At 44.4% G+C, this 15,806-nt stretch overlaps 1 protein-coding gene across 4 annotated transcripts in view; it reads right to left on the bottom strand.

Annotated features, from left to right (window-relative positions):
* Nucleotides 1-15,806, bottom strand: part of SGSM2 (small G protein signaling modulator 2) — a 551,979-nt gene that overhangs the window by 145,636 nt on the left and 390,537 nt on the right. For all 4 annotated transcript variants that reach the window (XM_030185728.1, XM_030185727.1, XM_030185730.1 and 1 more), the window contains one exon: nt 13,924-14,069. In XM_030185728.1, coding sequence (XP_030041588.1) covers nt 13,924-14,069 — 146 coding nt within the window. The remainder of the gene's footprint in view (nt 1-13,923; nt 14,070-15,806) is intronic.

The raw sequence follows: 15,806 nt of genomic DNA, 5'->3' as shown, positions 1-15,806 counted from the left end.
CCTCTCAGTCGCCTTTTCTTCAGGCCCTAGCCGCTTTAGCCTTTCCTAATAGGGAAGTTGTCCCATCCCCTTTATCATTTTCGTCACCCTTCTCTGTGAGTCATGGTTTGTCCATTTGGTTATAAAAGTATCAAATTGTCAAGGGAAAAGAAGAAAGGAGGAGGTATAGCTCTTCTTTATAAGAATGCGTTTGAAGTAAAATTGTTAGATTATGTTCATTACATATGATTTGGAAATATTTGCTGTACAGCTGAAGGATGAGTTGTTGGTAGATCCTATTACTTGATTCTTGTTCTACTGTCACCCTGATTGTTGGTCATAATTGACGGATAAAGTTTTTTTTACTTTGTATTGAGAAACTTGGTTCATTCTATTAACAATCTAGTCCTAGGGGACGAGCTTCGGCAGTAGATTTGACAGCATTTGCATATGTGGGCCCAGCACCGAGCATGAACGCGTCAGCCCCCGAGGATCGCTCGCCTGACCACCGAGCGCCACACCCATCGCAACTCTCGCCACCTCTATTTACATCAGGAGAGGGGCAGGTGCAAGAGGAGACCCATCTGCATAAAATTCGCTCCTGGCTGCAAGAAATAAAAGCTGATATAAAAGCAGTATGTGCAGACATTACCGCGCTGGGGGCGGATTTGAGAGTAGAAATTGGTGTGCTGGGTGGTCGGGTAGCGGAGGCAGAGGAGTGACTGGACGATCACGCAGAGACAATTCAGGCTTTGGACACGCAGGTCCAGGAGACTAGGCAGGAAACGCAGCAGCTGTGGGACAAGATAGAAGATCTTGAGAACAGGAGTCGGCACTGCAATGTGAGGTTTCGCGGCCTCCCAGATACGCTGACGGTACAAAAAATTGCGAGTGCTCTACTTCTGGAAGTGCAGATTACCAAAGACCCATCAGAAATCCAATTGGTATGGGCTCATCGGGCCCTGGGCATTACAAAAACAAACCGCCCAAAAGATATAATTGCTTGCTTTAGTGACTTTAAGTTGAAGGAGAAGATCATGCAGGCCTCTCGAATAGCGCCAGGTTTCAAGTGGGACTCATACCCCATTGAATGCTACCAAGACCTGGCGGCGGCCACGCTAAAGAGAAGGGCGGAGCTCAGGCCCTTCACGAAATTTCTGCATGATAAGGGCATAAGATATAGATGGGGGTACCCATTTGTGCTGAAATTTTACAAAGAGGAGAAGCTGTGTCAAGTTCGTGATATAGCAGAGGTGACGGAGATCTTCCCAGAAGGAGGTCTGGCCAGGGAACCTAGCTCAGCAGGACATCGCACAGCACCGACAGGGGACAAACCACGATGGCAAAGAGCTACCTCGGGGAAGGGCCGCTTACAACGCCAGCAAATCCGATTCACAGCTGAGGAGACCAGAGGGCACTACTAAGAAGAGGGTGCAGAGACCGCTTGGAAGTGACTTATATTTCAAGAACTTTAATGGTTGAAGCTTACAAAGTGTTTGGTAACTATATGTTAAGTAGTTGTATGTTAATAATGTTATACCGGCTAAAGGCATATTATATGAAGCGGTGATCCAGCCAATAATAGATAATATATAAGGGGTGAGGTCATTTCCTTCTTGGGCAACCTCATGATGTTTGTACAGGGGTGCCACAAGGGAGGGAGGGTAGGGGAGTTAAAGGTTGGGGGGACGAGTTAAAGTCATGAAGCAACGGATGATTGGTGAAATGGATTCACACGAGGTTAAGATACAGAGACAGGAGGTAAATAGGGGGCTGGGGGACTTGGTTTTGAGTACAGGATGAGTACTGTAAAATATATGACCCTCAATGTAAAAGGGCTAAATTCCCCGGTGAAGCGCCAGCTTATGTTTAAAGAGATCCAGCGCCTAAAGGTGGACATATCCTTTATACAAGAGACCCACTTGATCCAGACAGGTGAACGACTATGCCATTCCAATAAGTATTCACAGATCTACTTTGCATCTAGTTATACAGAAAGAAAAAAGAAAGGAGTCATGATTGTTTTATTGCGTAGATATCCTTGGCAGGTATGGCGTGTGGTGCAAGATAGGGGGGGGTCGGTACCTGCTGATGGTATTACAAGTGGGGGTGGAGGTGCTGTCACTCTTAAATATCTATGCACCCAACGACTATCAGGGTGCCTTTCATTTGGAACTATCAGCGCTCCTCTCTAAGCACATTGAGGGTACCCTGTTAATCGTCGGAGATTTTAACCTTACACTGCAACCTGCATTAGATAACACCGCCCAGGGGGTTCGATATTCACAGGCTGATCGGTCCTAACTGTGCAAATTTTATGAACCAATGGCAGTTAAAGATCTGTAGAGACATATAAGCCCACGGACCAGGGGCTACTCATATTATTCGGCTGTTCACAACTCGCAGTACCGTATAGACCTTTGGGTGGGACCCTCGTCCCTATTGAATAGCATAGGAGACATACAAATCCACCCCCGAACGTGGTTGGACCATGCACCGGTCATGATGGAGATAGAGCTTGATGTAATGGCTCCACCGGCGCCCCAATGGAGATTTAATGATGGACTATTGGCCGACTCCTTAGTAGTCTCTCACCTGGAAGCAGATATTAAAGAATATATTAACCTCAATGATAATCGAGAGGTATCCTCAGGGGTACTTTGGGAGGGCTTTAAAGCAGTGATTAGGGGAAAGGTAATATCCCTGCAGGTACATATTAGATGGCAGACAAGAGCACGGGCCCAGCAAACACATACAGAGTTATCGACGCTTAATGAGCAAGCCACCCAATGAGGGGGATCTCATCACATCCAACATCATATGCATGCGCTACAGATGGAGCTTCGGGAGCTCCAATTGGCAGAGATAGCAGAACAGTTACAACGGGTTAGACAGACTCACTTCGAGTTTGGGAATAAGGCCTCAAGACTCATTGCGCATAAGTTGAAAAAATGGTCCACTAGTGCCCATATTCACTCTATTCTAGACACAGAGGGAAATAGCTGTTAAAACTAGAAGACATTAAGTCGGTCTTCTTAAAGTTTTATAAGACTTTATATCGGGCAGAGTATGTAGCGAATCCACAGGAGTCTCAGGATTATCTCGAGCATGCAGCGCTCCCTAAGATCTCTTGAGCAGAAAGCGAAGCGATCTCTACCCCAATCACGTCGGATGAGGTGGCGTGGGCTATAGGAGACCTGCCTAATGCCAAAACCCCAGTACCAGATGGGTTTACAAACAAATTTTATAAATGCTATAGTAAATTATTAGTGCCACTACTGGTCATGACCTTTAATGAGACTGAGTTCGAGGCTGAGCTTCCTTATGCCTGGAGGCTGGCGAATATTGTAGTCTTGTTAAAACCAGGGAAAGATCCGCAACAATGCGGCTCTTATCGACCAATATCGCTTTTGGGGTCAGATTATAAAATATTCACCAAAATCCTAGCTAAGAGGTTACAGAAATTGATGCCGAAATTGGTGCACGTAGACCAAGTGGGCTTTATCACGGGAAGACAAACATTCGATAATATAAGAAGGGCACTCCACTTGATCCGTGAAGCAGAAGACACCCGACAGCCCACGCTACTTCTCTCCCTGGATGCAGAAAAGGCGTTTGATCGGGTGGACTGGGATTTTATGTTTTCAGTCTTGGGCCATATGGGTTTTACAGGCCGGTTTGTGTCGTGGCTCAGACTCTTGTATGCCCAGCCACTGGCTGTTTTGCGGATCAACGGGACTAGCTCAGACCTGATGACATTGGGGAGAGGGACGCATCAGGGATGTGCGCTATCACCGTTACTATTCACGTTGACAATGGAACCGTTGGCCCAGTCTATACGACTGCACCCACACATACAGGGACTTACCCTAGGAGTCACTACCCATAAGATTATGTTATTTGCTGACGATGTCCTTCTTACACTAACTAACCCCCAAGAGTCTTTGCCGCAGGTAGTGCAGGGCCTGCATCAGTATGGGCAGCTTTCCGGGTTCAGGGTGAATATGGACAAATCAGAGGTCTTGGGCCTCGGGTTGTTGAAAGTGGAGGAGACCTCCCTTCGCCAACAGTTTCCTATTAAGTGGGCCATCCGATTCCTCAGATATCTAGGTATTCACCTTACAGCCAAACTAGCCGATCTATATCAGGCTAATTTCCCTTCCAAAATTTGAGAACTTTTCCTAGAGCTGGACAGGTGGAAGGGATTAGAACTCTCATGGTTGGGAAGGGTGGCTGCCATAAAAATTATGCTATTACCAAAGCTCCTGTATTTGTTTTTAGCGTTACCATTGCTACTGCCCAAACAATTTTTCCGCCAGCTTAACCGAAAAGCCTTTTATATGGCAGCACAAGCCTCCAAGGGTATGAGCAGCTATTATGTGTCAATCTAAGAAACAAGGGGGCATGGGAGTTCCGAATTTCATTCTATATCATCAAGTGGCGCAATTATGTGTGCTAACAGAGTGGAGCACTGGTAGTACAAAGCCTTGGCTTCAAATAGAGCAGTACTGGATGGGGACGGCAAGCTTAAACTCTATACTATGGATGCCCAAAGACCGACTTCAAGTATATTATTAGACAAGCCCTGCTGGCAGTGCAATACCCCCTACAAACCTGGTCTGCTATAAGTCGGAGGTTTTTTCCCAAAAGAGAATATTCAGTTGAACTTTGTGTCTGGTTATCAGGGAAGGGAAGGGTGGGGGGAGGTTTGGGAAAGTTTGTTAATTCTTAAACCTCGCAATAATTGTATATTGTACATTGGCTGTTTAAACTCAAAACTTCAATAAACATATTTGGGGAAAAAAAAAAGAAAACACAGTCTATATGTTTGGGAATTATTCTTTTTTTTTATTAGCTTTGAATTATAAGATTTCTAGCTCCTATCCAGCTCATTTTTGAAGGAGATCACCAGCTATTTTCTGACACAAATCGGGAGATGGCCGGCCATCTCCTGAACCCGGCCAAATCGGTATAATGGAAAGCCGATTTTGGCCAGCTTCAACTGCATTCCTTTGCGGGGCCGGCGAAAGTTCAAGGGGACGTGTCGGCAGGGTAGCGAAGGCGGGATGGGGGTGTGGTAAGCAGATGGCCGGCTTCACCCGATAATAGAAAAAAGATGGCCAGCCCTGACGAGCATTTCGCTGGTTTGACTTGGTCCATTTATTTTTAGGACCAAGTCAGAAAAAGGTGTCCCAAATGACCAGATGACCACTGGAGGGAATCGGGGATGACCTCTCCGTACTCCCCCAGTTGTCACCCACCCCCTCCCACACACAAAAAAAAAGTAAAACTTTTTTTGCCAGCCTCAAATGTCATACCCAGCTCCATGACAGCAGTATGCAGGTCCCTGGAGCAGTTTTAGTGGGTGCAGTGCACCTCAGGCAGGTGGACCCAGGCCCATCCCCCCTACCTGTTACACTTGTGGTGGTAAATGTTGAGCTCTCCAACCCACCCCCCAAACCTACTGTACCCACATGTAGGTGCCCCCCTTCATCCCTAAGGGCTATGGTAGTGGTGTTCAGTTGTGGGGAGTGGGTTTTTTTTTTTGGGGGGGGGGGGGGTTGGGGGCTCAGCACACAAGGTAAGGGAGCTATGCACCTGGGATCAATTTGTGAATTTCACTGCAGTGCCCCCTAGGGTGCCCGGTTGGTGTCCTGGCATGTGAGAGGGACCAGTGCACTACAAATGCTGGCCCCTCCCACGACCAAGTGGCTTGGATTTGGCTGGGTCTGATATGGTCGTCTTCGGTTTCCATTATGGGAGAAAACCGAAGCCGGCCATCTCAAACCTGGCGATTTCAATATTTATGTTGAGATTTGGCTGGCCCCAACCGTATTCTCGAAAAAAAAGATGGCCGGCCATCTTTTTCGAAAATGCAGTTGGCTCTGCCCATTTGCGGAGCTGGCCCCGGAGATGGCCGGCGCCGTTCGATTATGCCCCTCCATGTTACTCATGATAAAGGGCATAAATTTATCTACTGATATAATATCAGGAATGGAGTGGTCTCAGTCATTATGGTCTGATCATTTTTACGTAGTCTTAACATAAATTGGAAGCAGTTTATAAAAAAAAGAAGGAGGCATGTAGAATTGAGCATAAGTCTAAAGGAAAGATTCATCAGAATCTATTCTGGAATCAGCTCGATTCAAGATAGGCTGGTGATGATCCATCAACTTTTTTGGATGATTCGTCTAACCTTAGTAAGAAAGTTCGTAATAAATGGTTTACACAAGAATTACTAATGCTAAAGAAAATCTGCAGAAAATTAGAATGTAACTGGCAGAAAGATAATTTTACTCCGAATAAGCTAAATTGGAGGTTGGCTATTCACAAATATAAAAATGTTTTAAGTAGTAGATGGAAAGAATATTATTCAGAGTTTATTTATTTATTTATTTATTATCTCATTTGTACCCCACAGTTTCCCAACAATATCAGGCTCAATGTGGCTTACAATGCACCACAGAGGCAGGCGCCAATGTAGTAAAATGAAACTAATACAGCAAATCTACAAGAGATTATGGGGAAGAATAGGAATGGATGGAGGCCAAACTGGGAGGGAAGAGGGAAGGGGGATATGTCCAAAAGTCTTTAGATCGGTGTGCTTCCTGCAGTTGAGTCACTGGGAGAGCTCGCAGGGTAGGCATTTCTGAATAACATGGTCTTCAGTGATTTCCGGAATGCTAGATGATCTGTAGTGGTTTTGATGGACCTTGGTAAAGAGTTCCAAAACTGAGTCCCAATGAAAGAGAAGGAGGTAGCGTAAGCAGTCTTGTACTTGATTCCAGAGCACTTCGGATAGTGAAGGGTGAGATACGAGCGGGAGAGCCGGGACGCATTCCTTAGCGGTAGGGAGATGAGATCTATCATATATAGCCAGGTACTTCGCCGTGAAGGATTTGGTGGACTATAGAGCAAAGTTTAAAGGTGATAAGTTCTGTGACAGGGAGCCAATGCAACTTCTTTCGAAGGGGCGTGGCAGACTCGAACTTAGAATTACCACAAACCAATCTTGCCACTGCGTTTTGGGCAGTCTGCAGTTTCTTAAGCAGTTGCCATTTACATCCAGCATATACTCCGTTACAGGTGTAATCCAGGTGGCATAGGACGATGGATTGTATGAGGCTTCTGAAGACTTCTCGAGGGAAAAACGGTTTTATTCTTTTTAGTTTCCACAGGGAGAAAAACATCTTCTTTGTGGTGGCGTTAACATGTTGCTCGAGTGACAGTGAGCGGTCAAGGGTGACTCCTAAAATTTTGAGGCTATCCAATATGGGGAGGTATAAGGTGGAGGTAACTAATGTGGGAGGCCTATACTTGCTGTGTTGAGAAAAGAATAGTAGGCAGTGGGTTTTGTCAGTATTCAGTTTGAGTTTGAAAGAAGATGCCCAAAAGTACATTGTAGCTAAACAGTTGATTTATAAAGAGATATTTAACGCCAGATTTTGTTTTTCAAATGGCCAATGATTTAACTTATGTTCAGCAATATTGTTCTACTTTTGCCTTTGAATTAGCAGACTATTTTAAAAATAAAATTGTTAATATATACTCGCAATTTTGGGAGGCTTCTTCTATTGAGGAAATAAGCTACCTGAATTGGATGAGGTAATACCATCAAATAGTTTGGTCTGAGATTTGTCCCCTTAGTTGCCAGAAATGGTATTCAAAGCTGCAAGATGTAATGGCACAATTTGACAAGTTGAAGAGTAGCAAACCACCTGGACCAGATGGTATTCATCCCAGAATACTGATAGAACTGTAAAATGAACATACAGAACTATTGTTAATATGTAATTTATCTTTAAAATCAAGCATGGTACCGGAAGATTGGAAGGTGGCCAATGTAACGCCGATTTTTAAAAAAGGTTCTAGAGGTGATCTGGGAAATTATAGACTGGTGAGCCTGACATCGGTGGTGAGCAAAATGGTAGAGACTATTATAAAGAACAAAATTACAGAGCATATCCAAAAGCATGGATTAATGAGACAAAGCCAACATGGATTTAGTGAAGGGAAATCTTGCCTCACCAATCTATTACATTTCTTTGAAGGGGTGAACAAACATGTGGATAAAGGCAAGCCGGTTAATATTATGTATCTGGATTTTCAAAAGGCATTTGACAAAATACCTCATGAAAAACTCCAGAGGAAATTGGAAGTCATGGGATAGGAGGTACTGCTCTATTGTGGATTAAAAACTGTAAAAGATAGAAAACAGAGTAAGGGAAAGGGAATGGGACTTGATATACCGCCTTTCTATGGTTTTTACAACTATGTTCAAAGTGGTTTACATAGTATATACAGGTACTTATTTCTACCTGGTGCAATGGAGGGTTAAGTGACTTGCCCAGAGTCACAAGGAGCTGCAGTTGGAATCAAACCCAGCTCCCCAGGATAGTAGAGTATGGTTAAATGATAAGTATTCTCAATGGGGAAGGGTAGATAGTGGGGTTCACCAGGGGTCTATGCTGGGACCACTGCTTTTTAACATATTTATAAATGATCTAGAGATGAGAGTAACTAGTGAGGTAATTAAATTTGCTAACACCACAAAGTTATTCAAAGTTAAATCGCAAACGGATTGTGAAAAATTACAAGAGGACCTTACAAGACTGGGCATGGCAGATAGCATTTAATGTGCGCAAGTACAAAGTGATGCATGTGGGAAAGAGGAACCTGAACTATAGCTACGTGATACAAGGTTCCACATTAGGAGTCACTGTTAAGGAAAGGGATCTTGGCGTCGTTGTTGATGATACGTTGAAATACTCTGCTCAGTGTGTGGCGGTGGCCAAGAAAGCAAATAGAATGTTAGGAAACGAAAAGGAAAACAAAAATGAGGATGTTATAATGCCTTTGTATCGCTCCATGGTGCGACCGCACCTTGAATATTGTGTGTAATTCTGGTCACCGCATCTCATAAAAGATATAGTGGAATTAGAAAACGTATAGAGAAGTGTGATGAAAATGATTAAGGGGATGGGACAACTTCCCTATGAGGAAAGGCTAAAGTAGGTAGGGCTCTTCAGTTTGGAGAAAAGATGGCTGAGGGGAGATATGATAGCAATCTATAAAATAATGAGTGGCGTGGAATGGGTAGACGTGAATCTAGGACTGGGGGCCATGTAATGAAGCTACAAAGTAGTAAATTTAAAATGAACAAATATTTCTTCATGGACCAGCAGACAGAACCTGGACCGAATTTGAACTACTGTCAGAAGACCTCATCTCGAAAACTCTCAAAAGATATGCCAAATCCAACTGCAAACTAGACATATGTCCAAATAGCCTCATGGAATCTGCTCCTCAACAATTCATAATAGACCTAACAAACCATATAAACCACATGCTACAAAATGGACTCTTCCCAAAAGAAAAAGGAAAAATCCTACTCACCCCAATTCCTAAAGATACAAAGAAAAACACGAGCGAAATAACCAACTACAGGCCAATAGCATCCATACCACTAATAACCAAGATAACTGAAGGTATGGTAACTAAACAACTCACAAACTATCTAGACAAACATTCAATACTCTATGATGCCCAATCAGGATTCCGTTCGAATCACAGCACAGAAACAGTATTAGTCACCCTTATGACCAAATTCAAACAAATAATTGCAACTGGCAACAATATACTCCTCCTACAATTTGACATGTCAAGCGCCTTCGACATGGTTGACCATGGAATCCTACTACACATACTTGAATACTTTGGCATAGGAGGAAATGTCCTGAACTGGTTCAAGGGGTTCCTAACCCTGCGTTCGTATCAAGTCACATCAAATTCAACCACGTCCAAGGCATGGACACCTGAATGTGGAGTCCCACAAGGATCACCTCTCTCACCAACTACATTCAACCTAATGATGATCCCTTTAGCAAAACTCCTATCAAACCATAACCTCAACCCATATATATACGCCGATGATGTGACAATATACATCCCATTCAAACAAGACACCAAAGAAATCTCCAACGAAATCAAAGTCTACACATCATGAACACATGGGCAGATGCATTCCGCCTGAAATTAAACGCAGAAAAAACCCAATGCCTGATACTCACCTCCCAATACAACACAAATGAATTCAACGCGATAAACACACCAACCCTAAACCTCCCAGTCTCAGAAACGCTAAAAATCCTTGGAGTCACTATCGACCGCCACCTAACACTCGAAACCCACGCAAACAACACAACCAAGAAGATGCTCTACTGCATGTGGAAATTGAAAAGGATAAGACCATTCTTCCCAAGATTCGTCTTCCGCAGCCTAGTGCAATCCCTCGTCCTCAGCCACCTGGATTACTGCAACTCACTATACTGAGGAAACTTCAAACAGCCCAAAACACAGCAGCCAGGCTCATCTTCGGAAAACCAAGATATGAAAGGGCAAAACCACTACGAGAGAAATTACATTGGCTTCCACTTAAGGTACGCGTTACTTTTAAAGTTTGCACACTAGTCCATAAGATCATTTACAGCGAAGCCCCAGCGTACATGTCTGATTTAACAGACCTACCACCCAGAAACGCTAAAAGATCATCCCGAACACACATCAACCTCCACTTCCCCACTTGCAAGGGCCTGAAATACAAGACGCTACACGCGTCAACCTTTTCCCACATGAGCACGCAGGCTTGGAATACACTACCGCGCAACCTAAGAGTGATTAACGAACAAGCCTCCTTCCGTAAACTACTGAAGACTCACCTGTTTGAACAAACTTACGGAAAGAGCCAAAACACATAGATTCCATACTCACTGTTCATCAATGCAATATACACCCACTTCTGATCCCTCATCCCGCAATCCAGTCAATCATACACTTATTCACGGAACTATGTACACCATCCAGCTTATAATTGAAAAAGAAAAACGCCTATATTGCGACCCAAATCGGGAGATAGACGTTTATCTCACAAAAACGATTAAAGCGGTATAATCGAAAGCCGAATTTGGACGTTTTCAACTGCACTCCGTCGTGGATGCGGACAAAGTTGATGGGGGCGTGTCAAAGGCGTGGAGAAGGCGGAACTGGGGCGTGGTTATCGGGCGATCAGAGATGGGCGCCTTTCGCCGATAATGGAAGAAAAATATGCATTTTTAGCGAGAATTAGGGCACTTTTCCTGGACCCTGTTTTTCCACGAATAAGGCCCCAAAAAGTGCCCTAAATGACCAGATGACCACTGGAGGGAATCGGGGATGACCTCCCCTGACTCCCCCAGTGGTCACAAACCCCCTCCCACCACAAAATATGCCGTTTCACAACTTTTTATTTTCACCCTCAAATGTCATACCCACCTCCCTGGCAGCAGTATGCAGGTCACTGGAGCAGTTATTAGAGGGTGCAGTGGACTTCAGGCAAGGTGGACCCAGGCCCATCCCCCCCCCCCACCTGTTACACTTGTGCTGGTAAATGGGAGCCCTCCAAACCGCCCCCCAAACCCACTGTACCCACATGTAGGTGCCCCCCTTCACCCCTTAGGGCTATAGTAATGGTGTAGACTTGTGGGCAGTGGGTTTTGAGGGGGATTTGGGGGGCTCAACACCCAAGGGAAGGGTGCTATGCACCTGGGAGCTCTTTTACCTTTTTTTTTGTTTTTGTAAAAGTGCCCCCTAGGGTGCCCGGTTGGTGTCCTGGCATGTGAGGGGGACCAGTGCACTACGACTCCTGGCCCCTCCCACGAACAAATGCCTTGGATTTATTCGTTTTTGAGCTGGGCGCTTTCATTTTCCATTATCACTGAAAAACAAAAACGCCCAGCTCACAAATTATCGAATAAAACATGGACGTCTATTTTTTTCGAAAATACGGTTCGGTCCGCCCCTTCACTGACCCGTTCTCGGAGATAAACGCCCATGGAGATAGACGTTTTCGTTCAATTATGCCCCTCCATATGTCTTTGTCTAACATTGCCCTTTAGCTTCCCATTGTCTCCTTCCAATGTTTCTATGTTGATGTCCCATTGTCATATTCCTAATTGATATTCGAATGTCTCGCATAACTCTGCACAATGTAATCCATAACCAAGTTGTAACAAATGTATTTCTATTATTCATATCCTATTGTAAGCCACACTGAGCCCGCAAAAAGGTGGGAAAATGTGGGATACAAATGCAATAAATAAATAAATAAACCCAGTATGGCACACCTATGTTATGTTCTTACAATTTCTCATTCTCTTGATGTCTTTTCTAACTGGTTGGCATAAATATGAGCCATCACCTGTGATTAGAATTTTGGGAGTACTCACTGATCAATCTTTAGTTTTTGATTCACAGATAAACAATCTAAGTTATTTTGGTTTGAGAAAAGACATATACAAAAATTCTTTATAGTGGAGCACTTTAGATTGTTATTCCAATCATTATTACTCTCTCAACTTGACTAATGCAATGTGGTTTATCTAGGATGTTGCAATCTATACAAACAAGTGCAGTTCATTTGCTGTTTTCAGTTAAGAAATATGACCAATTTTATATATGTTTACAATGGCTCCCTATTGAGGTCAGATTACAGTTGAATTTTGTCTAAAATTATCTGGCTCTGCCCCACTCTATATGTATAAGCATATTACGTTTACGAGATCTGTCAGAATGCGCAGATTTAGTACCTATAATCCTTTCGGTTATCCTTCAATCCAAGAAAGAAAGGTGGTCTTTTCCTAAAGCTTAGCTCGAGTTATCTACAGCAGGGCCCATTTAACTCGAGCTAAGCTTTAGTAAAAGACCCCCAAAGAGAACGAAGGTCATGGAATCAATTTTGTCCTTTAAAGCAGCAAGGCTGGAAAAGCTTATGGATTTCATCTAACTATATAGAATTTAGGAGAAATGTGTGGTTTATCGTTGGCAAATTCTTTTTTCTTTTCCTTTTTGTTGTATTTCCTTTACAAACTTGTGATATTTCCTTTTTGTCATGATTTTTGTGATTGACATTATGTGAACATTAATAAATATTGAAAGTTTAAAAAAAGTAAGTTCTGTGCTGTCATATTGGGATTGGAATGTCCAGGTTGGTGCTAAGTTTGTGTTTTTTTAAACAAAGATTAGCTTATTTTGTATTTTACTGTATGGTGTCAATTGCTAATGTAACTCCCAGGTTTTGTTTTTCTGATCCACTTAGAACTGAATAGGTACTAGCAGAATATAAACTTTGGAGATATATGATATGTTTTATGATATTTTATGTGTTTTTATTATGTTAACTCCTTATACAGCCCATAGCAGTCAGCAGTGGGTAGCTGTAAGTCTGAATTACTCAATGCTGGGTCAGGTACTAGCCCTGAAGTTATATGGGTGTCGAACAATCATCCGTGCCAGCACCTTCTTACCTAAGCAGGCAAAGATAGGACCTCAGAAAAAGCAGGATCAGCACTGAATACAGCCTGGTGCCTGTATAACTACCAGCTTCTCCTCGACTCCACCCATGGACTACGATGGTCAGATGAGAGATTCCGCAGTACTATGGGTTTTAAGCGACAGCAGCCTCTTTTGTCCACTTAAACTCCATTGAATATCAACCTCTTAATTACCCTTGGAAAACTTGTGTGTCTGTGGGTAAAAGTGTCCACAAAGTCTGGCAAATACCTGCATTGTTTATAAAAAAAACTATCCCACACGCTTTTACTGAAATCTGAACTGCCCTTTCCGACAACAGTCTGGCCTCTTTTCTTGAAAAAGCATTCTTCCTAGTCTCTAGCTATGGTGAAACAGTTTTGGTAATGAAGAATTCATTCACAATGGTGTACAAGACTCGCATTCAATAAAGCCTTGGAGCACCTCTTTGACTCCAAGCTCCAGATCATTATAGACTAAAGTTCATTTCCTCTCGGAGAGAGCACTCAGTATTCCAACTATCTGACTTAACAGTTAAGTGGCAACAAAACATAATTGGAGGCTCTGAGCATTTGTGCCAACTCTGAAAGTCTTTTGTACCTTCATATCCTTTTGATATTTACTCCAAACCTCTTTTGTCAGCCCTCCAGATGCATCCAAGGGTTTGTCTGGAGGGATAATGGAATGATTCACAAGAGCCGACAAGTGCGTTCGTACTGTGGATAAGTGGCGGCAGTAGGCGATCCCTGGATACAACAACAAAGAGGAACATGTCAACTTTTAGCACCATCACCCCGGAGGAAACAGACACATAAAATAACACCCCAGGATCACTTGAGAGTCCTTACTGGAGTGGGGAAACAGTGCTCATCAGATTCTGAGAATATGGAAGGTTTATGGTGAGGGGCACAAAGCAGGGATGGCATTGGGTGGGAGGAGGGCAAACAGGGCAGCTGCCCTGGGCCCCACAACTCCAGGGGGGCCCCATGTGGGCCAGCATGTATTCCCTTCTCTCCATGGTATAGGGGGTCGCTGGTGCAGCTGCAATTCTGAAATGTTGCTTGCGGACACCTTAGTGCTTTCCCTCTGCTGCAGTCCACCCCACCCCCTCCGATGCAACTTTCTGTTTCCACCTGGGCGGACCATGGCAAAGAAAAATGCATTTTAAACGTAGACCAGGATGATGAGGGAGATGTCAGAAGTGGAAGACATGCATGGCCACAGGAGGCCCCTGGAGTAGCTGTTTTAAAAGTAGACTGGGGGTTTAAAGAGAGGGGGAAATGATGGACCAGGGGTGGAGGAGGTGAAGGGGAACAAATGATGGGCCCGGAAACAGAGGAGAGTGAGAGAGAGGATGGATAATGGGATGGAGAGAAGAAAGAGAACGGGAGAGAAGTTGGACTTGGGGATGGTGGAGTGGGGGATGAGAGAGATACTGGGAGGGCAGTTGGGAAGTGAAAAGGGGAGAGATGGTGGACACGGGATGGTGGGGAGCAAGGAAGAGATGGGATGGGAGGGCAGATGGGATGAGAAAAGGAGAGATGATGGATCTGAGGGTGGTGGGGAAAGAGGGGGAGATAGGGGATGGGAGAACAGTTAGAAAGAGAAAAGGAGAGATGGTGGACCTGAAGGTGGTGGGGAGGGAGAGATAGGGGATGGGAGGGCAGTTGGGAAGAGAGAAGGAGAGATGGTGGACCTGAGGGTGGTGGGGAGGGAGGGAGACATATGGAATGGGAGGGCATTTGGAAAGAGAAAAGGAGAGATAGTGGAGCGGAGGGTGGTGGACAGAGGGAGAGATATGGAAGGGAAGAGAAAAGGAGAGATAGTAGTGAGCAGGGAGGGAGAGATGATAGATGGGAGAGCAGTCTGGAAGAAAAAGAGAAGTTGGACTCAGGGATGGAAGGGAAGGAGAAAGGAAAGAGGGAGAAATGTTGGGTCTGGGGGTGGAAAGGAGGGACAGATTTGAACAATGGGATGCATCAAGGTAAGAAGGAAGAACAGAAAAGAGAGGGAGTAATGTTGGACCATGGGGGGTAGGGATAGAGAGGAGGATAGATGGATTCATGGGGTGGGGGGCAGGAGGGAAGAGACATGGAACAGAACTTGGAAAAGCTCAGAGGTGGAGGGAAAGGGATAGGGAGATATCAGGCAATGAGAGTGGGGTGGGCTACAACAAGAGAAAGGGAGAGGAGATTCTGGAAATGGTGGAACCATGTGGGAGAGGTAAAAGGGGGGGGGGGGTGGCAAGAAGATGAGTGAGAGAACAGTGAGTACAGAGGTAGAAATGTGGTAATGGAGGGAAATAGGAGGCTGGGAATGAGATGGGAACATAGCCATACTAGGTCAGACCAATGGTCCATCCAGCCCAGTATCCTGTTTACAACAGTGGTCAATCCAGGTCACAAGTACCTGGCAGAAACCCAGTTAGTAGCAACGTTCCATGCTACCAATCCAGGGGCAAGCAGTTGCTTCTCCCATGTCCA

The sequence above is a fragment of the Microcaecilia unicolor genome, chromosome 13, assembly GCF_901765095.1.
Source record: "Microcaecilia unicolor chromosome 13, aMicUni1.1, whole genome shotgun sequence".
In the NCBI taxonomy this organism is placed as follows: domain Eukaryota; kingdom Metazoa; phylum Chordata; class Amphibia; order Gymnophiona; family Siphonopidae; genus Microcaecilia; species Microcaecilia unicolor.
Note: the sequence above shows the minus strand (reverse complement) of the source record. Positions and strands in the feature narration are given on the sequence as shown.